Below are 15,012 nucleotides of genomic sequence, written 5' to 3' on the forward strand. Positions count from 1 at the left end.
ATAGGCTCACTGAGACTCTGTCCGGTATTTCCTTCCCAAGGTGCTACACTTGTAAGTATCTTAGGTCTATGGTGGTTGCTTTCTGTCTCAATAGACCTGATAAGGCAGTATTTTAGTTAATATGTAGTAAACTTGTGAGGGTTCTTTAGCAAACTTCCTTGTCTTGAACTCGCCCTCAGAGAACTTGCCTATTAGTTTTCAGTTTTGCTTGCTCTTTAATTAGAAAAAAAATTATACGTGTTTGGTTTCAAAGTATTCCTATTTTCTCCTCTATCTCATTACTTACTATTGAAGCTTCCAGTTTTTAAGATATTTGTTATAAGCTACGGTTTGCCAAGCATGCACAATCAAAACCCAATTTCCTGTATAGCTCAGCCAACCTCAAAGAAGTACAGCGACTGACCAACCTAAGCATTCTGGGTCAAGTTTGTGTGGCCGGACTCGCCTGAATGCAATCTGCAATTCCACTGTTTGCTTTGCATGTGGAGAGCTCTCCTAAGACCTAACCTTTAGCCAGCAAATGCCTTTCATTATGGGCATTAAGCTAAAGTATAAAGTAGCCACGCTGTGATGTTCTGAGCTATCTAAGAGCCAAAGGTCTAAACTAACTGGTCTCAATATTCTTTTAAGAGGGAAAGATACTCTAACCTTGCAAAAGGAAACAGATAACCCGCTAGTCACTCTCGCAACAGAAGTGATGAAGCCCAAAGAATTCCTCTAGCAAGATGGAGACATGAGGACAGCAGCCGTATAGGAAGCCAGCCTGGATGAGGGATGAAGAGCCTCCACCGGCTCACCCCAGCACCTGTCAATGCCGTGATCCTTGGCTGCGTATGGATTTCTGTGGTGCAGTGTACGGTTCTGAGCAGCTGCCTAACGTCCTGCGTAACTAACCTGGTAAGTGTCACCCACCTGATGCTTGTGTTTGCAGGGACTACAACACGATCTCGTTTGTAGCTGAGGTTCGTTTTCTCCTCAGGACACCCCTTTTTTTTCATGAGAAGGTAGCAAAGAATTCTGCTTCTTGGTTTATTTTTTTCCCTGAAGGTAGAAGAATATATAATTTCAAAATATATGCAAGATATTTTATTCATTTGCTATCACTCTCTAGATTTTTTTTGAGGAATTCAAGGATTGGGTAAAAGAGTCTTTAAACAGAATCAGGTTTTACAAACTGTAAAATATTCAACTTATCAATCTATTATAAAATCATTAATATTTGTTTAAAATATAAACTAGGCCTTTGACACACTGTAAACTTTCCAGTTCCCAGTTAACAGGGGTGGTACTGTGGATGGACTGCTGACTAGGGAGCAGGGCCAGAAGCTGGGTACAACATTTTGTGTCAAGCGACCAGGCTATGTGTGTCTCTTTATTTCTACGTATGCACTTGTCAGGTTTGACTTATCAGTTTTGACATGAAAAACTTTTTCTTTCGTATTGTTGTCTTTTTCCATGTATTATATGATATCATTTCAATAGTGGCCTAGTTGTGCTTACAATAGCCACTAGCTTTCTTTCAAGTTAACTTTTGTATTTATAAGTTAACTTGAAAAACCAAATGCTGTAGCTGGAAAGAGATGCATTCTTCCTCTCTAAAGATTAAATAATATAGCCAGGTGCTGGTGGTGCACCCCTTTAATCCCAGCACTCAGAAGGCAGAGGCGGGTGGATTTCTGTGAGTTTGAGGTCAGCCTGGTTTATAAAGTGAATTCCAGGACAGTCAGGGCTATACGGAGAAGCTCTTTCCAGAAAACAAAAAACAAACAAACAAACAAAAATCAAGAAACAAAAAATTAAATAAAAAAATAGCATGATTGCTTAATGACAGGCTAGGTATGGCATTTTGTAGCTTTATTATAAGTAACCGAGTGTCAAACACTGTACTCATTCTTACGTTAGCACATTGGAGGTAGAGTTCTCTGGTAGATTAGAAAAGGGTGTGTTACACACTTACGTTTGAATTCACGTAAAGCAGTAAATCATTGCTTAGGCTAACTGTAGATAGAAGCATTTCAAAAATAGTTTACAGAAATCTTTGCCAAGATCTTCCTGCCTTCGATGCAGAAATGTTTGCTTTTGCTTCTGTGGTTATAATACAAACTTAGAAATAGTGTGGAAGTCACAGATTGTGAGGGAGAGCAAGGTAGGAGGACCAGGAGTGAGCCAGCCTGGGCTACAGGAGATGGAGGAGACTGTAGTTTCCTGCCCTAAAAGAGATTTCTTTTATTTTTTCTGATAAGTATATGGATATGTTGCAGCTTATGTTTATATCTATCTGTACATATCACACTGTTTATATGATAAAGAGAAAAGAACGAGATTCCACTGTTAACCATGATTATTTTTCTTTCGGTATTTTTCTCAAATAGATCTTGGTATATGTATGTGTGTGTGTGTGCACACATGTATACATATATTGAGTTGATGTTGACCTCACACTCATGGCAATTCTCATGTCTCAGTTTGTCGAGGTTAGAATTATGGGAGAAAGCCACTATGACTGGCTTAAACATACGTGTGTGTGTGTGTGTGTGTGTATAATTTTACACACAATCATTTTGCTTCACATTATATTATGAATTTCCCTTTATATCCTGAGATTCTTTGGAAATAAGCTCTTTAACATCTTTAAAAGTTGTTCCCGTCCTTCCTTTTGAACCCGATGTTCATTGTTTTCCAAACTACAGTCTTCATTTGGTGACCAGCTCTCCTTACTGTTCTCTGTGTGTGGGCTCCATGCCCTCGGGGTTTGGCAGCTCACACAGATGACAGTCGGGTCCTTTGTTGAGCTGCCTTCCGTTCACCACCTACAGAGGAGGGCGCAGCCCCTGAGGTGGCAATTGCAAGAGACACAGTCTGCTGGTTTGACCAGTAAGTGCAATAAAAGTGTTCTGAGCTGGGCCTCCCACACTGGTTTGGGAGGGGCTGCCGCAGGTGGATGGGCAACTGAATGTGGCCACTGCGACGTGAGATACCCACCTTGTTATTCCCTACTGTCCTTTTGAATGTGGACATTTGCTGGGATGAACAGCTTTGATTTCCAGATTTTGATGGGTGGTTGATAGCGAGGCATTTTCTTTTTCATTGAAGCATGAAAGACATTCTTGAGTAAAAGAATATTAGGATTAAGTCAAGCATGGTGATTCATGGCTATAACCCCAGCAGATACAGAATCGGTACAGGTTTGAAGCCAACCTGGGCTACAGAGTGAGCTCCAGGATATCCTGGGCCATGGAGTGAGATGGACAGGGATGACAGCAAGTAAACCACAGAAGAGAATGTTACAATTGCTGGAGAAAGCACAAGCTTGAGTTCTGTGCTGAGCAGGGGCATTTCACATCGACTGAGGGAGTCTATGTGTGAGCTCAGTATACTAATGGCCTTGTGCTTGAATTCTAGATGCTGTGTGCTGCAGAAAAAAAAAGTACTGAATGCTCTCATACCATTAGTATTGTGAGATGGTTTATATAACAGAAACAAACAAACAAAACCCCAAAGATTCATAGTGAATAATTTATGGAAGTGCATTTTGCTGTAGATCCTGAGGGTACAGCAGCAAATTAAAGACTTAGTTTCGTTACCGTTTTCTCAGCTTTAGCAACAGTTTAGCAACTGAGGACTACATCCAGAAGTGCTCCCTTACCACTGTCAGTTCTAGTCAGCAGAGTCCCTGGGGATCTGTGCGTCCGTCCGTCTGTCCGCAGTTCTGCAGTGGCTGCAGCTGGAAACTCAAGGAAGGCAATTATGTGGCCAGCCGCCTCACAGAAGTTGCAGTTTGCTGAAATGTCAAAGTTTTGATCACTAGACAGTTAAAAGTTACTCAAGTATTGTATCGTCGCAGTTTCATCGTTTTGACAAGTTAGAGAATAATGACAATGTAGTTTAAAATGTACTTGTAAGGTTCCAAAGGAGCCAATGGAAAGACGGTTAGAAAAGATGGGGCTCAGGAGGCTGTCCTGTTTAAAAAAAATCATCTGCAAATATCAGTACCTTTTTGTGTGTCAACATATGACGTTAACAACAGCAACAGCAGCAACAATAACAACAACAACAACAACAACAACAACAACAGATAGCTGGGTCAGGTGGGTGCTGGAGGGACCCCTGAATGGCTAACAGTGTGCACTGTTCTTGCAGAGGTCCCAAGCTTGTTTCCTAGTCCCCAGATTGGGTGGCTCACAACCACCTGCAACTCCAGCTCCAGAGATCCGATGCCTCTAGCCTCTGAGGTGCCTGTACTCAAGCGCACACTCCAATTCCCCCCACCTCATAATTTAAAATGATAAAGACAAATCCTAATAAGATATTGGAGTAAAACCCTAATACCCCAATTCTGTGCAAACATCTAGAAATTTACATGGTCTATTTTCTTGTAGAAACAGACTGGCCATAAAATGGAAAATAATCCAGATCTAAAACTATGTACACAGGGAGTAAGTTAAGATTCCATTAAGACGGAAGTCCATTCTTTGTTGTTTTTGAGACAGGGTCTTTAAGCAATTTTAAAAGACAATGTATCTATCTATCTATCTATCTATCTATCTATCTATCTATCTATCTATCTATCTATCTATCTATTGAGACATAAGGTTCCATGAGCTTAAAAAAAGCAGTGTATCTATCTATCTATCTATCTATCTATCTATCTATCTATCTATCTATCTATCTATTGAGACATAAGGTACCATGCACTTAAAAAAATAATCCCTCCATTACCATCAGGTTCAAATAATTTCTAGGAGCTATTATACACAAAGGGTATGATTGAAATATAAGCAGTTAAATAACAAAAACCAAAGCACATTAAAAAAAAAAAAAACAAAACCAAAACCAACCAACCAATGACTCTGTTTCGTTAAAATAGTAGCCAAATTTACGGGGGAATATGCCAAAAATCCAGGAGTGGAAATGCCTTGAAAAGCCTAAAATAGGGGCTAGAGAGGTGGCTTGAGGTTAAGAGCATTTGTTCTTGCAGAGGACCCGGGTTCACAACCATCTGTAGTCCTAGATCTAGGGGATCCAACAGGCATGCACATGGTACACATAATCACATGCAGGCAAAACATTCATATGCACATAATAAAATAAATAAATCTTAAAAGAGAAGAGCCTAGGTCAGGTGGTGGTGGTGCACACTTTTTTTTTTTTTTTTTTTATTGGTTTTTCGAGACAGGGTTTCTCTGTGTAGCTTTGCACCTCTCCTGGAACTCACTTGGTAGCCCAGGCTGGCCTCGAACTCACAGAGATCCGCCTGGCTCTGCCTCCCGAGTGCTGGGATTAAAGGCGTGCGCCACCACCGCCCGGCCGGTGGTGCACACTTTTAATCCTAGCACTCGGGAGGCAGAGGCAGGTGGATCTCTGAGTTTGAGGTCAGCCTGGTCCTCAGAGCTAGTTCCAGGACAGCCAGGGCTACACAGGGAAACCCAGGCTTAAAAAAAAGCTAAAACAAACCCAGACTCCCTAACAATTTAACTATTTTAAACTTCAATTATTCTGTTTATTAGGAAAATAAACAGAAATGATACAAAGAGAGTTTCAATGTGGGAAAAAGATATTACAAGCAACACATTAAATTAATTAACTTGGACATAAATAAAAGCACTTAGAATAAGAATATGGCCGGGCGGTGGTGGTGGTGCACGCCTTTACTTCCAGCACTCGGGAGGCAGGGCCAGGCGGATCTCTGTGAGTTCGAGGCCAGCCTGGGCTACCAAGTGAGTTCCAGGAGAGGCGCAAAGCTACACAGAGAAACCCTGTCTCGAAAAACCAAAAAAAAAAAAAAAAGAATAAGAATATGAATAACCACAAAAAGAACATTAGGGCTGGTAAGACCGCTCAGTGGGAAAAGATGCTCTCAGCCAGGCCTAGTGACCTGGGTTCAATCCCTAGGTTCAGTCCACTGGTAGGAGAGAACCTCCTCTTGTAAGTTGTTCTCTGACCGCCACATGTGTCCTGGACATGCTCAACCCCCTCCACTAAATGTAATAAAATTAAAGGAAAAAAATTTATGAACTGCTAAAATGCGTGTGATAATAATCGACCTCAGACCGAGCACAGAACTGGCAAGGAAAACCGATCATTTATTTCTGCTATCAGCTTGGTAAAGATATGAATATTTATGAAAAAAAAGTTCATGGTTAATAAAGTTGTGGATAAGCTGGGGTTAGCATTCATTATAGATTAGGATGTAATTTGTAACTTTCCAGAAAAAATTTATTAATAAATATCGTAAGGGATATTTGTTAGCTCTGCACATCAAGAAACTTACTTGAGATTATTGCATAACTAATCATGAGTCTGTGGAAGGCTGCATATAGCAAGTTTGCACATGTCAAGGAGAGATTCCTAAGAGCTGGCACTGAATTGTAACTTTTTCTAATTTTTTGTTTGTTTGTTTTTGTTTTCAAGACAGGGCTTCTCTGTGTAGCTCTGGATGTTCTGGAACTCTCTTTGTAGACCAGACTGGCTTCAAACTCACAGAGATACACCAGCCTCTGTTTCCCAAGTGCTAAGATTAAAGACAGGAGTCACCACACTTGGCTTAAATATTTTTTATATATCTGTGTATTACGTGTGTGCTTGGTGCTCCGCGATATCAGACCCCATGAACTGGAGTTACAGATGGTTGTGACCTACTACGTGATGCTGGGAATTGAACCCAGGTCCTCTGCAAGAGTAATAAATGCTCTAAACCACGGACCCATCTTTCCAGCCCTTTAAAATTCTTAAACATTTAAATTTCTGTGCTTTTATGTGGCAGTGCTGTGGTTGAACCCAGAACCTTGCATATGGCAGGCTAGTGCTGTACCACTGAGTCACGCCCCATCCTTATTTTTTAATTAATACGTAAAAACATAAAAATTGTATTATACAAGTACAGTATTTGAATCTTCTCAGAATGTTATGAGTTGAATCTGTTTTGGTTATTCCTTCCTTTTTTGTGGAGGGGAGGGGTTGGTTTAATTTTATTTATTTATTTATTTTTTTGAGTCAGGGTCTCCTTCTCTGGCCTGGGATTTCAAGTAATTCCCCTTGTCTTAGATACCTGGATGCTGGGGTTATGGGTATGAAGCTGTATAACTGGCTTTCGGATTAAGTATTTTCCTTCTTTTATGTGAAATGAGAAATACTAAGTCAAGCATTTCTCTCAAGGAGCAAATCGATGTTAAAATGAGTTGAAATGCAGACCATTCTCCTTGGTTCCGTTTCTGAGGGAGGAAGTTAAGAATTCAATTAGTTCCAGCTCCGGTGCTGGGATAGACAAAGCTTGTGCCAACGAGTAGGTGTTGGGTTAAGAGTGTCTGTGATGTGGGACCAGATTCGTGTGTTGGAGGTAGATGACTCACTGGAGCTTTGCAGGGAGTGCTGAAGGTCCAAAGTGCAGAGAGCACTTTTGTGTGTTCACAAAGATCACAGCTTTCCTGCTTCTTGAAACTGAGTCTTGGCTGTAAAACAGGATTAGTAATAGTACATATTTTGTAGAATTGTTAAGACAGTTTCTTGAGATTTAACATAAAACAGAGTAATGCTGACCCCCTTTATCAGTCAAGGTTCTCTAAGGGAAAAAAAAAACCAGTAGACTGTATATGTATGTGTATATGTATATATCTATACACATATGCATATATTATGCACTGGCTTATTCATTATAAACTGAGTAGTCCAAAGTGGTCATCTGCATGATAGAGAGGTTGAGAACTGGGTAACTGCTGAGTCTAGGAGCTAGATGCTTCAGTCATTCCAACCTAGCACTGACGGCCTGGAAGCTCTGCAACCTCTTTGTATCTGGGCCTCCACCTGAAGGTGCCACGAATCCTGTGGGAAGATCCCCCCCCCAGGTTGTCCTTCCTGGAAACACCCACAAAAATCCACCTAGAAGCTCCAGATACAATCAAGTTGGCAAACAAGGTTAACCATGATGCCCTTATCAAAGTTAGGAGATGCCTCTCTTCTGTGTCTGGAAGCCCGTGAGGAGGGTCTGGGAAACAACTTTAGAGATTTGCAGAAACTGTCAGAGACAACATCAGGACCAGGGGTCAGTTTTTCTCAAGTTCTTTGAACATTTTTATTAGTGACTCCATATTCTTCCTTGTTCTATATAGGTCCATTCAGATTTCTTTCTTCCCGTGCTTCAGTCTTGATGGTTTGCCTTTCTAGGAATGTGTCCATTTTTTCTCAGTTATCCAGCTTGTTCATGTAGGATTGTTCACGATGCTCTCTCTCGGAATCATTGGTGTCTCTGTACAAGCAGCTGTGGTGGTTCTACATTCATTTCTGATCTCGGTACTGTGTCTTATCTCTCTGCTTCTTGGCAACACACCAAAAGGCTGTCAATATTGTTGGTCTTTCTAAACCAGCTTTCGGCTTCACCTATTTTCTGCACTGTTTCTCTGGGCTCTCTCTGATTCACCTCTGCCCTGTTCCTTGCTTCTCCCACCTTCTCCCTCTGAAGGTTTCGTTCATTCTGTTTCTGGTGTCTTCAGTGCAAGGTCAAGTTGCTCGTCTGAGTTTGCTCAGCTCATGGAGGCACTTAGAATCAAAAGAACATTGCATTTACTTATGTATGTACTCATGTGTATGTGAGTGTTTCAGTGTGTGTGTGCATACATGCACGTCGTGGCACATGTGGGGGGAAAGAAGACAGCCTGCAGGAGCCATTTCTCTTCTTCTGTCCTGTGGGTCCTGGGGATTAAATGAAGTCTGAAATGCATGGGAAGGAGCGGGTATACCATTAGCTTCGTAACGGGCTATCTCCTGTGACAGTATTGCCCATTCAGAGGCCACACTGGATGCTTAAACCACATTTCCATCCTTCTTGGGACTTTTTTTTTGTCATTTCCTGTGACATATCTTGTTTATAGAACTGGAAGCCAAGAATGGACACTATGTCCCTTGCTCTATGGGTTACATCTGTAACTCAGTGTTTCATATCAATAAACCTTTTATTTTTGTTTTGAGTTTTGAGATAGGGTCTCAGTATAGTCTTGGTTGGCCTGGAACCTACTACGTAGACCAGGCTGGCCTCACACTCATAGAGATCTACCTGCCACTGCCTCCTGAGTGCTGGTATCAAGGGTATGTGTAACCACACCCATCTTAGAAAACTCTTTATTCTTTTTAAATATTTCTTGAGGTTATAATATAATTACATCATTTTCTCTTTCCCTTCTCTCCTCCAAAGCTTCCCATGTACCCCCACCTTCTGTTCTCTTTCAAATATATGTCCTTTTGCCCCTTTATTGTTGATATATATGTATATATACATATATATAAACATTATGGATATTCATAAATACAGAGATACAGCTCTGCTCAACTCATACAGTGTTACTTGTAGTCATATGTTTTTAAGGCTGACCATTTGGTATTGGGTAACAAATGGTGTGCTCTTCCCTGGGGAAGACTGTTTCTTTCCACTCTCAGCATTCCTTAGTTGCCTGTAGTTATTTGTTTTGGATTGCAGCCTTGTGAGCTTTCCCCTTCAGCAAACTCTTAAGGGGAGGGTCTAGGTAGACAGGATGTTGCAAACCTCTATCTCTGGACTCAGGAGGTGAGAGGCAATTGGACTGAAGGGTCTAGACCAGCCTAGGGTACGTAGAGAATACTGTTTCACTAGACCAGACAAAACCAAGTCAAACCAAATAATGGAGGTTCTTATCAGGACCAACCAGTGCTAGAAATGCACATGTGGGTTTCCTGTGCCTATGGTTTTAATCAGTCAGCAGAGTAGAGGATGAATGAAAGTAATTCATATTGATGTGATATCACTGACCTGAGCATCACAGGCCCAGTACGGCCATTCTTTATTATCTTCCTATAGATAAAGGACTCTGTTCAAACAATGACCAGATAAATGAGAAATTTATAGACTCCCCTTCCGATTTATTTTATTTTTCTTAAAACACCATCAACAACAAAACAAACAAACAAACAAACAAAAAACCCAATTCTTAACTCCATCCAACCAACCACAGAAAACTCTAAGTGCTTGCCTAGCATACAGGAGCCTCTGGATCTGATTCTCAGCACTGAGAAAAACAAAACAGAACAAGACAAAAACAAAAACTAATTAACTCAATCACATTCTGAGCCACTGTACTCTTGTGTCATCCTAGATTACATAGCAAGTTGGAGGGCCATCCTGCGCCACATGAGACCCTGTTTCCCAAACCAGAATGACAAAACAAAAGGAAATAAAAACCATAAAAATATATTTGTCATTTAAAAGTATTTGCATGTGTGTGAAAGTCTCGGTGTGGGTGTCTGCATGTGGGTGCAGGTATCTGTGGAGGCCAGAAGGTATTAGATCCCCTGAGGATGGAGTTTTAGGTGGTAGTGAGAAGCCTGATGTGGGTGCTGGGAACTAAACTCAGGTCCTCTGCATAGGAGGCACTCCTAACCAATGAGTTGTCTCTCTAGCCACAACAGATACCTTCTTTTCAATTTTTAAAACAATTTTTATCTTATTTTTTATGTGTATGAGTGTTCTGCCTACATATCTTTGCACCATGTTCACACCTTGTGCCTGCAGAGGCCAGAAGAGGGTGTCAGATTTCCAGGAACTGGAGTTACAGATGGTTGTGAATACTCAGAATTGAACCCCATGTCTTCTGGAAGAGCCAATGAATGCTCTTAACTGCAGAGACATCTCTCTAGTCCGGTGGTTTTCAACCTTCTTAATGCTGCAACCCTTTAACATAGTTCCTCATGTTGTGGTGACCCCCAACCACATAAATTATTTTTGTTGCTACTTCATAACTGCATTTTGCTATTGTTATGAATCATAATGCAAATATCTGATATGCAGGATAGTCTTATTCAACCCCTGAAACAGGTCACAGCCCACAGGTTGAGAACCCACCACTAGCTCCATAAATGCCATCTTAAAAATTTCAAATATGGCCGGGCGGTGGTGGCACACGCCATTAATCCCAGCACTTGGGAGGCAGAGGCAGGTGGATCTCCGTGAGTTCGAGGCCAGCCTGGTCTACAGAGTGAGATCCAGGAAAGGCGCAAAGCTACACAGAGAAATCCTGTCTCGAAACCCCCCCCCCAAAAAAAATTTCAAATATGTGAGAACTAAAGAGAGAATTTATATTTTATTAAATATGATGTTCCAAATTTGTATGTTTCCCCTTAGTTACTGAGTAATTGGAAAGAAAAGGGGGGAAAACTGAAAATAGTTCTTTTCTAATTCAGGAGACCTTTGTGTGGATTAGTTGCCTCATGCACAGGTCAATTTAATTTGTCCGTAGATTCTGTTCGGTCATCCTTACACGTCCATACTGTCACCCCTGCCCTTGTAGAGGCTGCAGAATTCCCAGGCCCTGGCATACATAGTTTGCATCAGTCCTTTGTCCAGCCTCCTGACAGATTAAATGACTTGAAAACACTTGGCAAGTCACTCTACAGTCAGCAAAAAATGAGGAAGAACTCAGTTCCAGGAAGCTTACAAAAAAAAAAAAAAAAAAAAAAAGGTGTAATGGTCCACTGCTGGGGTACTGATGGGATTGATGATGTGTATTGTTCCTTCTTCATTTCAGGGCAGACAGCTTGACACTGGCACGCCATACAATCTGAGTGAGGTGGTGAGTAATTATTTCTATTGTCAAGAACTCTACAGTTTGTGTGGATTAAAAAAGAAAGGATTATTGGTCTGTTTTATTACAATAAGAGTAATTCCTAAATAAAATCTCATCTACTCATCTTTGGTGAAAGAAGGTCTTTTGAAAATAATGAGACGTCTGAATAATAGAATTTATTAAAAATGAAATATTTAAAGTAGAAAAAGCAAAAGGACTAATATAAACCCATGATTTTTGCCTACACAGCTGGGTGATTTGGGATTATGACTTAGTATTTTATAGTGTGCTGTCTGAGAAGGTTGGGCTATATAATTTTGTTGTTTCAGCAATTATGTTTTGTGGTTTTTATTACTTTTCTGCATGTATATTCAATTATTCAACAAATGTTTACTGCCTTAACATACATATGTGGCAGGCACTGGGCTAGGCAGATGTCTTCGTTATGGTTTCTGTCGCTGTGAAGAGACACCAAGACCACAGCAACTCTTATAAAGGAAAACATTTAATTAGGACTAGCTTCTGGTTTCAGAGGTTTAGTCTATTATGGTCATGGCAGGTGGCATGCAGGCAGACAGGGTGCTGGAGAAAGGGGCGAGAGCTCTACATCTTGATCCATGGGCAGCAGAAGCAATTGTGTGTCACACTGAGCATAGCTTGAGCAAAGGAGACCTCAAAGTCCACTCCCACGGTGACACACTTCCTCCTTCAGGGCCACTCCTAACTCTGAAAAAACCACACCTCCTAATAGTGCCACTCCCTATGGGGTCCATTTTCTTTCCAACAACTTCAGCAGAAGAGGTTTATAACTGAGGCCTGTGTTTGAAGGAACTGTAAACTTTTGAGACACATACATAAAACAATGAACAGAAAACACAATACTGTTGTTATGGTGGAACATTTAAGGGGACGCACAGGGTCAAAGTTCACTTCATTTCCCTGCAAGGCCTTCAGACTGAAAGAGGAAGAGATTTCTATCCCCACTTGAGGCCCTTTTTCCTCTGAGGAGCTTTCATACAATCTCAGGTGTCTATGGGACAATGACATAAGTCTGAATTGGAGATGGCTGAGTGGGAAAAGGTGCTGGCCACTGGCCTGACCACCTGAGTTAAATTCCTAAGACTAGTATGGTGGAAGGAAAAAAGTAACTCCTGTAAGAGGGTGCTGGGAACTGAACCCGTGTCTTCAGCAAGAGCAGCAAATGCTCCCAACCATTGAACCATTTCTCTGGCCCTTTAGCTAAGTATTTGGTACTACACTTTTAACATTATCCAGAGCTGACAGATATTTTAATTTTATAATTGTTTATGCTCAAACACTTCTTTGCATAAATATGTAATATAAAATGGTAGAAATATATTTAGGGACATTTCAGAAATGGTTAGAAATTCTTTCCTAATCCCAAGTCAGAATTCAAAGACCAAATTTAGAAAAATTTTGTTTTTTGACAATTACGTACATGTGTATAATGCATCTGATTATTTCCTCTTCTCCCTTTTCATTCCCTCTCATCTCTATAAATTCCCACTTAGTCCTAACAATTTCTTTTTCTAGACTCAAGACTTTTGGTTTGGTTTTGTGACCCATTTAGTGTAAATAAGACCATATATACATGACTATTGGGTTGGAACTACCCATTAGAAACTGGTGGAGTCTCGGATGGGGAAAAAACTGAAGGCAATGACTTCCTTCTCCATGAATCTCATTAGCAAATAATTCAGCAGTGAGAGAGCTCTCCTCTATCCATGTCTGTTAGTGGACCCATTCTTGTGTAAATTTAGGATTGGGATCTTTTAACCTCTTTGAGTTCATGATTCCAAAGGCTGTGTGTCTTACTCAGACATAGGGTGTTTTGAAGACCTCTTTCCTATCTTCTGGCCCTTACATTTCTTCCACCAGTGTTCTACAATGTTTCCTGAGCCTTAGAGGAGATGGTATAAATGTCTTGTTCAGGGTTGAGCATCCATCTGTCATGTATTCTTTAGCCTATCGGTCAGCTATGAATCTCTGTATTCACTGTTGACTGGAAAAAGAGTCTTCTGTGGTTAAGGCTGAGAGCCACTTTTGCCTGTGGATATAAACACAAATATTTATAAAGGCAGTTTGAAATTATGTCAATTTAGCAAACCAACAGTGTTCAGTTCCCTTATAAGGCCTGTCATGTCTCCCACCAGGGGTTTTTGACCAGGTTTACAATGACAGACTTCCTCTGGAGTGAGCCTTAAATCCAATTAGAAAACAGTTGGTTATCTCCACAATAGCAGTACCACTACTGCACAAGTGCTCAAACATCAGCTTTTAAAATCAAGAATTTTAACACGGTGTAATCCAGAGATATACCCATTTGCTACTTCTGTGTTGGAGTATTATTCTAGTGATTTTTCTATTGCTGTGATAAGATACCACAGCCAAAAGCAACTTATAGAAGAAAGAGCTTATTTGAAACTTACAAATTGAGAGGGCTAGAATCCATGACCGTCATGCTGGGGAGCATGGTAGCCGGCAGGAATGGCATTGGATCAATGGCTGAGAGCACATGTCTTGAGACACAATCACAAAGCAGAGAGAGCTAACCTTCTCCAGCAAGGCCACACTTCTTAGTCCTTCCCAAATAGTTCCATCAACTGGGGACCAAGTATTCAAGTATATGAACCGATGAGGGCCCTTTTCTTTTTTCTTTTTTTCTTTCTTCCTATTTTATTTCATGACCACAGTTTCCCCTTCCTCCTCTCCTCCCATTCCTTTCCCCCACCTCCCTTCTGCCCCCACCATCGCAATCCACTCCTCTGTTTCTGTTCAGAGAGGGGCAGGCCTCCCATGTGTATCAACAAAGCACGGCATATCAAGTTGCAGTAAGACTGAACACCTCCCCTTGTATTAAGGAAATCCAGTATGAGGAATAGGTTCTCAAGAGCCAGCCAAAGCATTAAGGACAGCCCTTGCTCCCATCGTTAGGAGTCCTACGGCTAGACCAAGCTACACAACTGTCACAGATATGTAGAGGACCTAGGTCAGGCCCATGCAGGTTCCCTGGCTGTTTGTTCAGACTCTGTGAATTCCTATAAGCGCAGGTTAGTTTTCTCTGTGGGTTTTCTGGAGATGTCCTTGACCCCTCTGGCTCCTACAATCTTTTCTCCCTCTCTTCAGCAGGATTTCCTGAGCTCAGTCTAATATTTGTTGGGTCTCTGCTACTATTTCCATCAGTTACTGGATGAAGGCTTCCTGATGACAATTGGGGTAGTCACCAGTCTGATCATAGTAGATGGCTAGTTCAGGCTATGTGTCCACTGTTGCTAGGAGTCTTAGCTGGTGTCATCCTTGTAGATTCCTGGGAGTTTCCCTTGTACCACGTTTCTACTTGGCCCTGAAAAATACTCCCCACTTTCTAATCATCTTCTTCAGTATTCTCCCCCTCTATCCACCCTCT

General features: G+C 41.2%; 1 protein-coding gene across 2 annotated transcripts in view; it reads left to right on the forward strand.

The window, feature by feature from the left end:
• The first annotated feature begins 612 nt into the window (after positions 1-612).
• Positions 613-15,012, forward strand: part of Ros1 (ROS proto-oncogene 1, receptor tyrosine kinase) — a 127,613-nt gene continuing 113,213 nt past the window's right edge. For both annotated transcript variants that reach the window (XM_052751345.1, XM_052751344.1), the window contains exons 1-2: positions 613-897; positions 11,547-11,591. In XM_052751345.1, coding sequence (XP_052607305.1) covers positions 775-897; positions 11,547-11,591 — 168 coding nt within the window. In that variant the 5' untranslated portion in view covers positions 613-774. The remainder of the gene's footprint in view (positions 898-11,546; positions 11,592-15,012) is intronic.

The sequence above is a fragment of the Peromyscus californicus genome, unplaced genomic scaffold (genome assembly GCF_007827085.1).
Source record: "Peromyscus californicus insignis strain IS unplaced genomic scaffold, ASM782708v3 Scaffold_22__1_contigs__length_63687245, whole genome shotgun sequence".
Taxonomy (NCBI): Eukaryota; Metazoa; Chordata; class Mammalia; order Rodentia; family Cricetidae; genus Peromyscus; species Peromyscus californicus.